The 17,119-nt window shown below is 40.0% G+C and overlaps 1 protein-coding gene across 1 annotated transcript; it reads left to right on the top strand.

Annotated features, from left to right (window-relative positions):
• The first annotated feature begins 14,125 nt into the window (after positions 1–14,125).
• On the top strand, positions 14,126–15,073 carry LOC139046289 (olfactory receptor 7A10-like). The gene has a single exon (XM_070518178.1). The coding sequence runs from the start codon at positions 14,126–14,128 to the stop codon at positions 15,071–15,073; it is 948 nt and encodes a 315-aa protein (XP_070374279.1).
• The last annotated feature ends 2,046 nt before the right edge of the window (positions 15,074–17,119 follow it).

Genomic DNA, 17,119 nt, shown 5'->3' on the forward strand with positions numbered 1-17,119 from the left:
TGTGATCCACCATGTCACAGGCAAAGGAGAAATTTATACAAATATGTCAATTGGTATGGGGGGGAAGTCATCAGATAGTACATATTAGATATGTGAGGTTCTTTCTCTATCAATTGCACCTCATTAAAGCTCTTACAAAAATGAACTTAGATATAGAATTTACACTTTCACAAAATTTAAAAAGATGGGTCAGAGACCTAAATGTAATGCAAAACAATAAAACTTCTCAAAAGATTATGCAACAAACTCTAAGTGGACTTGAATCTGGAATTATGTTATTAAGATACAAACTGAAAATATAATCTATGAAAAGAAAAACTGATGTTAGACTTTATTTATTATTTTGGTAAGGAAGATTGGCCCTGAGCTAACATCTGTGCCAATTTTCCTCTATTTTGCCTGTGGGATGCTGTCACATCATGGCTTGACAAGCTGTGCATAGGTCTAGGCCCAGGATCCGAACCTGTGAACCCCAGGCTGCCGAAGAGAAGTGCATGAACTTAACCACTGCGCCAGTGGGCCAACCCCAAGTTAGACTTTATTAAAAACTTCTGCTTTGTGGAAGGCAAAATCGATGAGTCAAAACACAATTTACAGACTGGCAGATAATATTTGCAAAACAGATATATGATAAAGAACATATGTCCAAGATATATGTAAAGAATTCTTAAAAGTCAACCATAACAACAACAACAAAAACCTTATTGAAAAGTGGGCAAAAGACCTGAATACATCACTCACCAAAGAAGACATACAGATGGCAAATGAGCCTGAGGACAGACGACCACCACCATAGGTCATTTGGGAATTTCAAATAAAACCTCAACGAGACACTTCTACACGCCTATTAGAACTGACAAATCCAGGAAACTGACAATACCAACTGCACCTGAGGATGTGGGGCAAAACAAACTCTCATTCACTGCGATCAGGAAAGCAAAATGGTACAGCCATATCAGAAGACAGTTTGGCAGTTCCTTACAAAGATGAGCATAGTCATACCACACAATCCAGCAACTGCATTCTTAGGTATTTACCCAAGTAATTTGAAAATAGGTTTACAAAACACCTGTGGGCTAATATAGATAGTAGCTTTATTTATACTTTCTAAGCACTGGAAATGACCAAGATGTTCTTCAATAGGTGAGTGGAGAAAGAACCATTGTACAGCTATAAAACGGATTATTATTATTTAGTGATGAAAGGAAACAAAGTACTAAGTCACAAAAAGACATGAATGAATTTTAACACTTACTTCTAAGTGAAAGAAGCAATCTGAAAAGGCTATTGTATAACACCAATTTTATGTCATTCTAGGAAAGACAAATGTATAGAGACAATAAAATGTCAGTGGTAGCACGGTCTTCACGGAAGAGGAAGGAGGGTCGAATGGATAAAGCACAAGGGATATTTTAGTGCAATGAAATTCTTCTGCATAATACTGTAAATATGGACAAAACATTAGATAGTTATCAAAACATTGAATTTTACAGCACAGAGAGTGAAACAATGTGTGCAAACAAAAAGCCACGTAGGTGTCCAAGAGCATCCCAGAAGTGAATGAAAACTGTGGAAAAAATCTAACTGTATTACAAATGTGTGAAACAGTCTGAATGAAGGGAGTGGGTGAAAAGGTGCAGAAATATGTAATTTGGGAAGTGAGTCGAGTCTGTAAAACTGAAGATGAAAGAAGCTGTGCAGACGCACTGTATTGTAGCTGATAAAGTTGTGACCCGGGGGGTATTGTTAACAATGCTGATACTTCTATACATGTGGACTGAAAATGAGCAAATAAGAAAATGGATAGTGAACAGTGGGGACAAGGTTATTATTTGGAGCAGGAGTTTACAGATAAGCAAGGAGAAGAGGCTAGAATGATCCACATGGTGCTAGAGTTGGAGACATCAGTGTGAACTTACTTTAGCTGAACACAGACACAGAAGGCTGAGTATAGATATATTTATAGGTGTTTGAATACACACAGGCTACTACACACAGATATATTTCCTTGCTATGTCCGTTGAGAGGATCTAATGTCCTGACAGCAGTAAACACACCTGGTACCCAGATCTTAATTCTAATACTACAGTCCAACAAAAGGAAACAGCGCTCCTTGTAGAAATAACTGATTCTAGGATTTGGGAAGGAAATGTAGGAAAATGAGACTGAAGTGTCATTCAACATAAGAAAGTAAGGAAATGCTACTCAAAACAAGCCAAGAATGATGGGGGTATGCCAAAGGGACACATCAGTGAACTGAAGGAGCTCTCAATTGCCAAAGCTGGGACAATTTGAGCAACAAAATAAAGTTGTTGGATTATAACGCGAAGAATGTAATGAATATCAATGACTGTACCAATGTAAATAACTGAATAATAAGGAAATGAAAAGATACAAATCTCCTGTGCGGAAGAACACCAATGATTCACGCATTCTGTTCTAAACGAGGTTGAGGCTAACTCTCTGCTCCTTAGGCGCGGGCTGCACAGGCAAAAGTCCCCACAAAGGGGACGGTGTGGACAGAGGGGACAGAGTGACTGCGCAGGGGAGACATCTGACAAACGCAGCCTCAGCCAGGTGACCAACATCAACATCAATGGGGGGAAGTCACAGGGAGAGCACGGACCCTTGAAATGCTGAGATGAAAATGGCACATTACCTCTCTGATCTTCTTGCCCCAAATCCATAATCCCAATCTAATCATGAGAATAAAACAGAGAAATTCTCTTGAAGAATATTTTACGAAACACCTGACCATTACTACCTAAAACTACTAAGTTCTTCAAAAACAAGGAAAGCCCGAGAACCTATCACAGCCAGGGGAGGCTAGGCAGAAAGGACTAAATGTAGTGTAGGATAACAGACAGGATGTGTTCATACGAGCAGAAACTGGGAATGGAGCTGAGGGAAACTCTCTGTAGTATCACAGCAAGTTTTTTGTAAGTGTACAACTGTTCAAAAATAAAGTTAATTAAAAATCAGAGTACTAGCGAAATGCAAAATACCTGGAAACGATGAGTTCTGAACATATCTCCAGACTCCATTATTACCCTGTACAAGCAGATGCCGGGAGCCGTGGCTACATCATTTGATCGGCTGTTTGACAGGGTCCAGCCAATTAACGCCGAGGGGTGCAGGGTCGCCCCTTGGTGAAGAATAACCGACCGGCCCCTCACATAGTTCTGAAACTTGTGCTGCTTCTAATTGCCCTTCATTCCTTTTCCTTTCTTAACCTCCAGTTTTCACTCCTTTGGGTGGCTGCTTGGGAGGCACTACCTCCCGGGAGAATTAAATATAGTAAGAGAATGTGACCACCTGCAGGTAACTTTCAAGATATTTTTCAGTTAATTAATGGAGGAGCACACAGTCCCTTTTGAGACAAGCAGAAAGGAATCTTGCCCAGATAAGATGTCGAATTAGGTTTATGGCCTCCGTCTGGTTAATATTTCCTTCTCCCTCCAGCTCTTTGTCTAAATATATATATGCATCGTCCTTCTAAGTTTGCTGGTTAATTGGATGATCAAGAAGTATCTATATATTATTCTTGACCTTCTGCTTTCTGTTAAAATGTTATAGAGGTTTTCTCCTAAAAGCAGTAAATAATAAATAATTGATGAGTAGAAGGGCCGAGGGGTGCAGGGATGCCCCTCGGTGAAGAATGGCCGGCCGACACCCCTGATATTTTCTGAATTATATGCATGCTTTCTAGCAAGGTTATGTCTATACTTATTTCTGTTTTTTATTCTTGAAGATATATAGTTTAGCCTAGCTTTTCAGCCCTTTACTTTACTGACAAAATGATATTTTCTCCGGCAGTGTGCTTAAGGGACTGTTAGCTCTACAATCTAAAAGACAAAGGAATGCTTCCACCCCCTAAAGGGCGCAAAAATGTAAAGATGTTTAACTGCCCTCTGAGAATACAGATAGCCCTGGGGATAAGACACCCTGGAGTGGCCTTTTGTTCCCATTAACCATCTACACTAATGGCGTAAATGATTGAGGAAGGCAGGGATGGCTCCCCCAGGATGTAACCAGATGGACTGCTGTCCTGTCCGGAGGCCTGGACCTTCTCTCCTTGATTTAACTTTACCATGAATTACAACAGATGTCTAGGTACCTATCTCTTTTAGCTTAGAGACAACAAACACTAGTTAATTGTGGAGAAGACTACCATTAACCTTATGCTCTATAGAATAGAATGCTAATAAATATTCTTCTGCTCGTTTTTTACTTCCTTATCTCTCTGAGAATATTTGTAGAGCTATTTCTGTACTAATCCTGAAAAATATAAATACGACACTTGTGCACAGTAAAGTTGGACTTGCTAACACCAACCCAAGTCTCACGTCCCCTTTAATTTCCCCTCATTGTGCCGACGCCGTCCATCCCTCAGGAACCTGGACTCAGCCGAGGCTGGACTCCGGCAAGCACTATCGCTACAGTCAGTCCCATTCTTCATAAAATAGGATAATGATACCAAATTCATAGTTTCTGGGAGATTTAAATAATGAATATAAGATTTCTGGCATTGTTTCTAGTAAAAATTCACTAGGTAATGGAAAAATTAGTCGGAATTTTTGGATACATTATTTTTCACCCCTCAGAGACCCCTCCTCTCCTTCCACTCCCAGGGTTTCTGTACTGTTTCCATCCCTCAGTCTCTCTCACACTTTGAAAGCAGCAACAGTCTGTTCCTCACATTGACCTGGGCGACTTTTACACAGAGCAGACCTGATCACAGCTGTCCCCTCACATGAAACCTGCACTTACTGTCCACTAATTTCAGAATCAAACTACAATCCTGTGGCCAAAATGTAAGGCTCTTTCTTCATCTGACTGTGTTCTCTCTGACCAGGCTCCTGTGGTTTCATTTCCCACACTCTGCTACTGAGTATTGGTCAGATAGGAATAATCTGCATTATAGTTACAATGTCATATTGTCATTTTACAAACACACCTTACAGTCTAATTACCCCCTAAATGTCCTCCTCTCCCGGCTCATCCTGGAGTGCTCCCACCTCTCGACCACCTGGGAGAATTCCCACACCTTGTTCAAGGCTGAGCACAGTCACAAGCTTGTCTGTGACACTTTCACTAAACTCTCACTGAAGAGTCAACTTCTTTGGATAAACTTCACCAGAGTTCAATGTCACCTCGGGATATTACAGTTTTTTTACATCTCTCATCATGTTTAGACAATGAGTACCTTGTGAGAATAAACAGTGTCTTAGTCATTACTTAATATCCAGAATAAAATTTAGTGCCTATCCTACATTAATTGCTGGGAAAAAAGATTTTTTTACTGACTACGAAAGCAAATTATTGAAGGAGGATAAATAGACATTCCCAAAATGGGAGAAAAAGAATAAACCATGAAAGACAGGGAAATACAATTGAGGAATGAAGGCCCCATGATTAAGCACAAACACTCCAAAAGACAGATCAGAGAAAGATGTTTAATTCCTGGTTTCCTTGCAGAATCAGAGTCTGTCTTGGCAGAACTTGGTGTTACTACATTCTCTATAACTTATTTTCCCTACTGATGTCCCCAAAGTAACTACCAATAAAAAGGCTCCCTCACGCCATCACACGTTCCCTGAGCACTTGTGAAAATGCTGTGCTCACCTAGATGTTATCACAGAACAGCCTGAGAGCACTGATCCACTTTCCTCCATGGACGATTAATCATGTTGGAGGTTATGCCTCCATGAAGGGCAGATGGCCCCACTCATGAAGTTACCAGAACACAATGATATTTTCTTATCACCTGAGATTAGGAGAATAGATTGTAGTGGGTATAGCAGAAGCATTTACAGTTTCTCTGGCTTTAGGGGCTCAATTCCCATGAATTTCTTTAATGAAACATTCTTTGTCTCTCTTCCCCTTAGGAGACTTAGTTTTCCGGAGCTAGGAGACAAAAAACAGGATGCCAATTTGTCCCAACTTCCATCTTGGGAAACAGCTTTGGCCTTCTGTGATTGCCTCTTCTCCCATTAAACTTCCGTGTCCCGGGAGGAGGTCACCTCTCTTTAGGTGTTTTCACTGTTAATATCAGAATATCTCATAATAATTGTCCAATCCCTGATTTGTAAGAGAGATTCTGAATACCTTAATATCTTTTTCTCCAAATGGCTCACAATCATGGAACCTCCCCCGCTCAAGAGCATTTCTCCTTTTTCCCTGCTTCTCCTTTCTCATTCATTGTAGACAATATCTGCTCAACGTCACTTAACCATTTGCTTTTTTGGGCATTTTTCAAATTATTATGCAGCAATTACTGTATGGTAGGCACTAAACTATGTCCCAAGGATGAAGAAAAGTGTAAGAAATTGTTCCTTTTCCTAAGGAGTTCACAGGATAAGAGACATAAAATAAATGAATGCAATAACCTGAGGTGGCACTGAAATCTGATGAAGAGGATACAGACATAGTCAGCTCTTCCAGGGGAGGTTAGTGAAGGCCACACAGACATGCTCATAATTCTACTGAGCCTCGAAGGTGAATAACAGGGTAAAATGTCTCCAGGAAGAGAGATCACAGGATAAATGCGGGTGATAATTGAATTGTAAGGTGTACACAAAATATTTCAAAGAGTTAATTATTTTGACCAAAAGTCTTGGGCAAAGGATGGAAATTGAACCATGATCCTGGGCAGGTAGACAGGATTCAGAATACAGAAATGCGCATATTTTGGCTACAGAATTGATACTTATTTATGAAAATAGTGGAGAGTCAGTGCAGATTTCATGACAGGGGATGCCCGGGATGAAGTTCACCTGTGGAAAAGCCATCCTGGGACAATGTCAGACACAGACTATCACCATCAGAAAAGTCAAAGCAATTGAGGGTTACTAGAAGAGCACAGAGGATGTGTAAATGGAAAGATAGGAAATGAATGGTACCCAAATCTGGTTTAAGTCCGTCAAAAGAACAAAAATCTTGCATGAATATAGTTGTTCTCTTGAAAGAATCGCCTTCGCCTTTTTGTCTTAATGAAAATGTGGCTACTCCCGAATGCAACACTTCTCTCACAACCCTTGTTGAAGACTGGAAAAGCAATTTTCTGGAGATGTCAGGGGCTGTGTCCCCATCAAAAATTAATACCTTGAAGATACAAGAGGCCTAATCCACAAGTTTCTCCGTCTTAGCTATTAGACAGAACTTAAACTCCGGGATGTGATAATGTACTGGGAAGTTAGACCTCTGGAAGGCAGGAGGGTTAAATGAAAAGGAGGAAGCAAAACTGGCTCCCACTGACTTCTAACCTGATCTCCAAGAAACAGAGAATCAGCAGAAAAATCTCCCTCTTGAACAGACCAGTGTCTCTCAGGGAAATTATGTGCTCAGGGATTGGAATAACCAGAGGAAAATGTACCTAATGAGCAGATATAGGCATCTGTAGACGTCCCTTCTGCTGTAGTCCCTCAGCATGTGCCACCTTGGACTGGCTGGGACATGGTTGTTGCTTTTGGAGTCCTAAGTCTTCTTCTTAACTGATGTTTGACTCCTTCTTGCTCTCTTGTCTGGTGATAGAACTTCAGTCTCCCTCATCTACCATCCAAGGAGAAATCATGTTTCTACTCAGAGACCCTCCTCTCAGAGGCACCATCCAGATGATTCCAAGAGTCCTGTAGACACTGTGGGAAAGGTCAAGAGCATGAAATCCAAGAAGGTTTATCTGAGGTGACCTGAGAGCCAATCCTGCCTAACCCAGATTGCAGAGCTCACTGTGCTTCTTTGCTTGTTTTATCAAGTAATTAATGTATTCATTTGTAATGTTAAAACAAAACGTGAATGTTGAATTCAGCGATACACGGGTCCAATGTTGACAGTTAAATTAGAGTAACGGATGCTCAGTTAGAAAAGGGAATGAGAGGTGTAAAGTTCTCCCAACAAAAGCAGAAAGGAAGTCTAGGGATCTTTGCAGTTAACGAGTGTGGAAAAATAGCATATCAACTGAGAAGGGAAGTACAGTGAAGTGAGGGCATTTCTTTCTTTATTTTTGAAGTGGAGCATATTTGACTGTATTTCCCTAAAGATGAGAAAGATCCAGACTAAGGATTGCTTGAAAATATTATCTAACATCAGCAGGTCATGAGGCATATCTATCAGGATATCTTCTCACTCTGGGTATTCACATGATAGAAAATTATGTAACATGTGAAAAGAGGTATGCTGATGAGCTTTACTTTCCAGTTAATGAAATAACCGGGAACCTGACTGTGCTTGTGGGTTTGTAGCCCTGTGCTTCTCTGCTGTGAATTGTCCATGGGAGTCCTTAACTTTTGTATCATGAGGTCACAGTGTTTCTATTCCTGTTTTTGTATTTATTCCTTCAAAAAGTAAAAGGATTTTTTTTTTCTCCAACTAGCTGTTTTCCTTTTGGTTCACTGGTGCATGTATAGATCTATTGAGGAGAACACATAAGAGTTTATAAATTCTGTGGTCGATTCTATCAGTCGTTTATCTTGTATTCCTCCTCTGATTTTTTTATAACTGAAAGATGAGCTGTCATTTTTATTCTTCACTTGAGAATCTTTGCTTTAAACAAAAACCAAAGTGAAGGTTCTTCTGCATATTGTGCTAATAAATCACTCTTTATACAGATTTCCAATGTGTTTTAGCATCTCTGTTAATCCTTGTTTTTTTCTTTTTGTGTTTTGTGATTAGATCTATTTCTAAAAGGTGTATCACTTTTGCCCATAATCTGGAACCAATCTTTCTAACATTTGATTAAAGATTATCTGTATCTACAATAAGCATATTTAAACTCCTATATCTTCGTATGAAATAAAATTATAACTTTAGATACTGCTTCCTCTCTGCATTTTGAAAAAACCTTTTTGTTATATTCTATTTTTCCAAGTCTTTGGCAATTTAATCATGAATATCCACTCATGAATGTCATTAAATTTTAATATTTTATACTTGTATGAAGTTGCTTTTTGATTTTCAATCTCTTTGGTTTCCTGCAGTTGTTCTGAAAGTCCTACATTCAGTCAATAGCATCCTCACTGTGACTCTTCCTTCCCTAAGTTGCTAGTTTAAAAAAAAAAAACCTTTTCTTTTGGTGTATGCACCCATACATATTCACACACCTTAAGTTCAAATGCATGAGCAGACTCCTGTGCACATGAGAAGTGCTCTTTATGTTTCAGGAAAATTTTTTACTCCATCTTGTCTCTCCCTTTCTTTCTTACTCAATGGTACCTTATGGACATCACTCTAATAAACCAGCGAAATGCTGATTCATTATTTTGATGGTCTCCAAATTTCTCATGATGTGGCTGTGCCATTTACACTTTTGATGTTCTTTTATATTCTTTATCAAAATTGCTGATATACCTATACAACAAAAACATTTTGAGATGGTTAATGAAAACTGTGGCTTTAACCAGGGCAATTTTGTTCCAAAGTGGCATTAGCAACATCCAGAGACGCTTTGGACTGTGACATTGGGAGGGGTGGGTGGAGGCCTGCAGTGGACAGAACAGACCCCACCTCAGACGATGATCTGCCCCAGAATGCCAATCGTGCTGAGGTTGAGAAATTCTGAGTTAAACAAAATCTCTGTTTTTAATATTTAGAGCTGAGCTCTAAAATATTGCTTACTTCTCACATCCACTCCATAACAGAGATGGAATATCCTGAGTTTATAGACAAAGGACCAAAGGCCTAAAAGTTCAGTTTCCTGTCATGACGGAAATCGATGAGAGGGATGTGTAAACTTACGTATGCAGAAGCTGAACTACCGAGTCCAGCTTTTGATAACAACATCAGACCTAAGGTGTGTGAGAGCGTTCCTAGTGGAGGAGATCTCAAAATACCTACATCTGTCTCTAACACTGGCCCACAGTGTGGACACTCAGAGTGGTCCACAGATCAAACCTGCAGCATCGACATCCACTGGGAGCAGTCACAAACGCAGAACCTCTGGACCAGCCTTACTAGCGCTCAATCAGAATCTGAATTTGAGCAAGGTCCACAAGTGATTTGTATGCACTTTGATGGTGGAGATGCTCTGGTTTAGAATAGTATTTCTCAGTCTTCCCACTGTTGACATTTCTGCTGCACAGTTCTTTGTGGTGGGGACATTCTGTGCATTGCAGGATGCTGAGCAGTACCCCTGGCCTCTACCCATTAAGTGGCAGTTGTACTTCCGCAGTTGTGAGAATCAAAAATATCTGCAGACAATGCCAAGTGTCCTTGCAGGCACAGTCACCCCTGGTGGAGGACTCCTGGCATAGAGCGTGAGAACCAAAAACAACTTGGAGTTTCAACAGGAACTCATCACTTACTCAGTCACAACTTTGGAGAAATCACTTTACCCTTCTGAGCCCCATTTCTGAAAAGGTAAAGTGAGGTTCATAACAGGACTGACCACATAGAATGGACTTTTAAAAACTTAAATGAGATAAGCCATATAAGAAACTAAGTTAGGTTTATGGTGCATAAAAGCATCTAAATATTTGTTATAATTAACTAACATTTACAAATGAAGGACTAAATGATAGCTCTTACTTTGTGTTAAAAGAATGAGACTCCTAATAGAGTTGTCAAAAGTGTGATGAAGCCAATGGTTATGGTACCTATGGTTTCATATCAAAGGAACACACCCTTCTTCCTTGTTGAAGAGAGGAATACCAATTTTCTATAGATATCAAGAGCTGTTCCCCCCCACACACAAGTCAATAATTTGGAGGCCCACGTAACTTAATCAATTCAGATTCATCCGTCTAGATTTGGAGAAACCACTAAATCAAGACTGAGATAAATGCAAGGGAGGTTAGACTTCTTGAAGTCAAATGAGTGCATGGAGAAGGAGTAATAAAAAGTGAATTCACTTGACTTCTAATCTGGTCTCTTGGGAAAAGAGAATCAACAGGAATAATTTCCTTTGTGTCCAGACCAGCGTCTCACAGGGAAATGATGCGCTCAGAGGTGGGAGTAACAATGCAAACAGCACCTAGTGAGCAGACATAGGGAGCTGTAAACATCTCCTCCGCGGCGGACTATCCGCGTGCGCAAACTTTGAGCTGGACAGGGAATGGTTACTGCTCTTGGAATCCTAAGTTTGGTTTGGGAATTAATGTTTGCCTGCTTCCTGCTGTAGTGTCTGGGAACACAGCTTCGATCTCCAACAACAATCATCCAGGAAGGAATTCGGACTTCCACGTGAAGACCTTTGTCTCAGAGACCCCGTCCAGGTGAGTCTGAGAGCTCACTGGGTACTTCATAAAAGGCTCAGAGAGAGTGGAAGAAGAGAACTTTTACCTGAGGTCATCTGGGAGCCAAACCAGTCTAACCAGAGCTGAAATATTGCTACTTTTTTGCTGGGTAGATTAACTAATTTATAATTAATTTATTTAATATGTTAAAAGTGAGAAGCATCTTTTGAACTCAGAAATACAAAGCTTATTGTTACAATTAAATGATGTGACAAGAAATCCAGTTGGATAAGAATGAAGAAGGAATGGGAGGTGGAAAGTGTTTCCAGTAAAATTAGAACATATCTGAGTTTTGCAGTTCAAAGGAGTTGTAAAATATAGTATTATGTTTGGAAGTATGGATAGTAAACTAAAGACATTTTTTAAATATTTAAGAGGGGTGTATTTGAGCATGTTCTGTATTTATTAGAAATTCCAGACCATGGAGGTAGGTATTACTTTGCAACAACAGTTCTTGAGACATACATTTTACAGTATTGTCTCCCATGTTGGATAGTCAATGAAAAATATGTATTTATTATGCAAAAATGGTATGTTACAGAGTTTTATTTTACAACTATTTAATCACCTAGAGTGGGGAAGCAATGGAGACACTAGAGAGGTAGCAGAAATAAGTTGGTCTCAATTTACAACCAGTGATAGTCGTTCATTTACTAACGGGAAGAAGTTATTTTAAGCATTTTTCGCATACTGACTAAATCTGTCGACCACCTGCAGGCTATTTGGGTGAGGATATTAACCTCACCCAATGGGCCTTTGGCTCTCCATAGATAAACAGTTAATAGGTGGTAGTTCCGAAATTCAAAACTCAGTTTCCTGATTCCAAAACTTTTGCATTTAATACTATTTAAAAAGTCTTTTACCATTTCGTCTTTAAAAACCCCTCACAATACTTGCATGTTGTGTATTTTCTGTGATAAATCGAGGGCTTATTCCCCATGCTCATTTTTCTAGTCGAATGTTCAATTAGCAATATGTCTCATTATTGTGAGATTACGTTATCTTCTCTTGAGGATAAACTGTGAGTTTTTTTGCTGCTTTGTTAGTTATTCTGAGCATCAAGGGGATTGAACTGGAGTTGGAATGCTGCCAGAACCAAGGAAGTTTTCTCTTCATCACACTTGCTAGGAACCAACTGAGCTTATCCGATTTTTTTTTTCTCCTCATCTATATCTTTCTTCTCTGTGTTTTTGGAGTGCTTTTTATGTTTTCTTAAATATGGGACCCAATGTTTATGTGAATATGGAGTCCCATGTTTACATATTGATGGGAGGCTTACCAGCTGGAATTTGGATATACTTACATGCTTTAGTGTAAAGATAATCTGATGTTGACATCTTCCCTTGTGTCATTTCTTTCTTAATTATTGTGGCTAGGGTCAGAAGTGCCTGATAGTAGCACGGCCCCAGGAAGTCACAGCACACTGTGTATGTGTGTGTGTCTGTGTATGTCTAGTGTGTGCTGGTTGTGCGTGTGTCCCTGTGTATTTTGCGGGACTAACGCAGTTCTTGGGGCAGTAGTACCCAGCCCATATACTCCAAAACACGACCCTTAAAATACAGATGCCAGAATGTTAACTAATAGATGGACATGACAGGATTATTTCTACCCTCGGGATTTCTTGGAAACAAAATTAATAAAGAGCATTTGAATGTGGGGCTCTCTGTGTCTTGAAATTTCAGCTGACACCTGAGCTTATGAGATCTCTTTTCCTCCTCATCCATTTAATTATCTCTCTCTCTGTTTATTGAGCAGATTTTTTAATGTTTATATTAATGGATGGCAGAAAATGGCCACCCCAATATGGAGCCCAAGTTTTTTTGGGTTTAAGAAGTGGAATTTCTGGGAACCATGTCCACACTACACAGAAGAAGAGATCATTTATCTGGCCAACTTGGGTTGTGTTCATTCCTAGCATTTTCAGCATGCCTGGAGCTGAGAAAGACATGGGAATAACACAACCCAGGAGGCCGTGGTGTGCCACAGGTGCGTGTGTCTGTGTGACCTGTGGAGTGTGGGAAGTCCCCAGAACAGGGATAGCAGGACTCACATATTCTAAGGTGACTCTTATATTGTAAGATGGGCCAGTATTCAATCAAGAGAAAGTGCTAAGACAGGGATCTGTTTCAATTCAGAAGATTAAAAAAGGTCAAGAGGTAGAGTGGATGAGGTTTCAGCTGCAGCAGAGAGGCCACCTCACTCCACAACACTTCTGACACGATCTCTCATCCTCAGCCTCATGCACTTTGCAACACTGACTTCACTTTTTTTGACTTGAACATCTGAAAGAAGCGCCTTCCACGGGGCCTTTGCGCTGACCATTCCCTCTGCCGGACACACACTTCCCCACGTAAACTTGCATCTCCCTCTTTGTCTTACTTGAGGTCTTTGTTCACTCGTCGCCTTGTTTGCAGGTCTTGATAAATACCCATGAAAAATAGAACACCCTCTTCGCTCTCTCCTTTTACCTGCTTTCCTTTTCCTCAGCCACCTGCACCATCTGAAATGTTATGTAGTTTTATCATTGCCTACACTGCATATTCATCTCCATCATTGAGTTGTAGGGACTTTTATTTTCAGCATCTTATACACATGGCTGAGACAGTGCCCAAAACATGGTCAACACTCAATTTATATTCCTGAAATACATGAAGAATCTGTCATTAAAACTGTAGAATACCTGACCCTTAAGAAAAAAAGTTGATTAGGACAAAAATTCCATGTCAGATGTAGCATGAGGGATCCCCAAAGTGGGCCATATCCATCGACATAATATTAACATTATTTTTTTTTTACTACAAATGATAAATTGTAGCATTTCAAGCATGTTAGTAATGTGAGTTTGTGTGAAAATTAGTCACTTTATTTCCTTCTTTCCTAGAAGTCACTTCCACCACATGGAATCAGGCAATAATACACAAATTTCAGGATTTCTTCTTCTGGGATTTTCAGAGAGACCAGAATTGCAGCTCCTCATATTTGGGCTTTTCCTCACTATGTACCTGATTACTGTGTGTGGAAATCTGCTCATCATCTTGGCTGTCACTTCGGACTCCCTCCTCCACACACCCATGTACTTCTTCCTCTGCAACCTGTCCTTCGTAGATATCTGCTTCACCTCCACCACCATCCCGAAGATGCTGCGGAACATCCAGACACAAAGCAAAGTCATAACCTATGAGGGCTGCATCACACAGATCTATTTTCTCATACTCTTTGCAGTGTTGGACATCTTTCTCCTAACAGTGATGGCCTATGACCGGTTTGTGGCCATCTGCCACCCCCTGCACTACACAATCATCATGAACCACCGGCTCTGTGGACTGATGATTCTGGTGTCCTGGATCGTGTGTATCCTGAATTCCTTATTACAAAGCTTAACAGCATTGCGGCTTTCCTTCTGTACCAACTTGGAAATCCCCCACTTTTTCTGTGAACTTAATCAGGTGGTCCAACTTGCCTCTTCTGACACCTTTCTTAACAACGTGGTGATGTATTTTGCAGCCATCCTGCTGGGTGGCGGTCCTTTTGCTGGTATCCTTTACTCTTACTCCAAGATAGTTTCCTGCATACGTGGAATCTCGTCAGCTCAGGGGAAGTACAAAGCCTTTTCCACCTGTGTGTCTCACCTCTCTGTTGTCTCTTTATATTATTGTACAGTCCTAGGAGTGTACCTCAGCTCTGCTGCCACCCACAGCTCACACTCCAGTGCCACAGCCTCAGTGATGTACACTGTGGTCACACCCATGCTGAACCCCTTCATCTACAGCCTGAGGAACAAAGACATAAAGAGGGCTCTGAAATTATTCTTTGTGAAGGAAACTACAAAATTGTCCCAGCACTGAAAAAGTGCCCATGATTGCAGAGGTCAAAACCTCAGAGACAGAAGATAGGATCATTTGATCAGATGTTTGCAGTGATATTGTTCTTTCTATTTACTTCCACCTCAAATTCTCTATTCAAGTAACTCCCTTTACTAAGCTTTCTGCTCTCTTTGATAACTAACATTTTTTCCCTTTGTTGTTTTCTTACTTTTCAAAATTTATTCCAGTCATGGATCAGAATATTTGTAAATTCCCATTAGCTTAATGAAACAGCATGGATTTTCTTTTAGAATAATTTTTCTCAAATGGCATATATCATAACAAATAATTTTTCTTTTGTTTTGCTAAAAGAATTATCATGAACTGTACTACTTGTATGGAAAAAAAACTACACTTGATGACCAAGGCAGTTTCTACAATTTTATAATAGAGGAACTCTGAGAGCACAATTTTCACTCTATGCCAGGCATTCCTTTGTGTGTCACTATCTTAACTGCTCCTGCAGATAATGTAGACCGTAACACACTGTGGTGGTGTGTAACTGGTCACTGGGTTTTATTCTCCTCATTAGGATCTTATGTTCTTTCAGCCTGGTGTGCATGATGCCTACCCTAGTCACTGGCCAAATGACCACCAAGCACATTTCTCCCAGAGGACTTTTCATTGAAGGACAAGTTTCAATAAACACAGTGACTTAATATGACCTTGGAATCACAGAGTACGTTCGATTTTATGAAGCAAAATTTACAATAACACCTTGTATTCTATGCAGAATATTTATTTTTACTCTGTACTCTACTCATTGGAGTATGGAGAATTGGTAGCCATGTATAAAAGGTTTTATATTTTTGAAGAAAGATTAACTGACGTTTTTCTACTTTTTATTGAATTACTTTTTATTTCTGCTTGCAAACTTCCAGTGTTATTTATAACACAAATTCTTTCATTGCTATAAAGAAAAAATGTTTTCCCCCTTCTAGGTATTGTCATCACCATGAAAGGGATGTTAAATGATCATTATCATTATCATCCCTTAAGCTCAGGATATCTATCTTCTATGATTAAAGAATGACTCAAAAGAGAGCTTGACTTCCTGTCCAGCCATGTGAATCTGGGTCCCAGTTTTCCTGAACAAACATGCATGTCCTTTCAGTCTTTCCTGGTTACCTGGAAATGAACCCTTACAAGAGGTTTAAGATACAGTTGTCTAAAATAAACTGAAATAACAGAGTAACTACGAATGCTGTCTTCAAAGATAAGAACAAATGCCAAGAATAATCAGGAGCAGATTATTATACTTGTCCTCCCTTCTGTTCAGTTTGATTATTGAATCAGTTACCTGTTGCTTCATAACAAGCATCCTGAAAGAAAAAGATCGAATATACCACCTTTATTACCAAAGGGATTGCACAGTGGGGAGCTGTTCTGAGCTCTGCTGATCTCATCGTGGGTCTGCAAGTTGTGAGTCTCCACACTGTGCCTCTAAGGCTCATCCACGATATTGTGTGAGGCCATGGTGCTCTTCTCACTTGAACCAATAGATGATCAGTTAACTCTGTTTCTATATATGTATATTTTTTTTTTTTGAGTAAGATTAGCCCTGAGTTAACATCTGCAACAAGTCTTCCTCTTGTTGGTGAGGAAGACTGGCCCTGAGCTCACATCCATGCCCATGTTCCTCTACTTTATATGTGGGACGCCTGCCACAGCATGGCTTCATGAGTGGTGCCACGTCCGCATCCAGGATCCAAATCAGTGAACCCCAGGCCACTGAAGCAGTTTTACCCAAAAAAAGTGGATCAAGTGTAAATTGCTTTCGCTTACTTCTACTGTCCCTGTATCCATCGATGACACTTTTTTTCCGGCCAGGTAGAAGAGATGTCTCCTACCGCTGCTCAGTGTGAAGCAGCTGCCTGTGCTCCGGATCCTGTTCTGATCCCGGCACCTCTAGAATTTTCTTTTTGTAACTCATTTGTTGAAGAATAATTACGTGCTACAAAGTGAACATATTTTAAATGTATAACTTGATGAATTAAAAGAGGCATACAAAAATTATGGTACACACTA

Source organism: Equus asinus, chromosome 9 (genome assembly GCF_041296235.1).
Source record: "Equus asinus isolate D_3611 breed Donkey chromosome 9, EquAss-T2T_v2, whole genome shotgun sequence".
Classification (NCBI taxonomy): Eukaryota; Metazoa; Chordata; class Mammalia; order Perissodactyla; family Equidae; genus Equus; species Equus asinus.

Coding starts and splice junctions, on each gene's coding strand:
- LOC139046289 (XM_070518178.1), top strand. CDS start 14,126: ATGGAATCAGGCAATAATACACAAATTTCAGGATTTCTTCTTCTGGGA.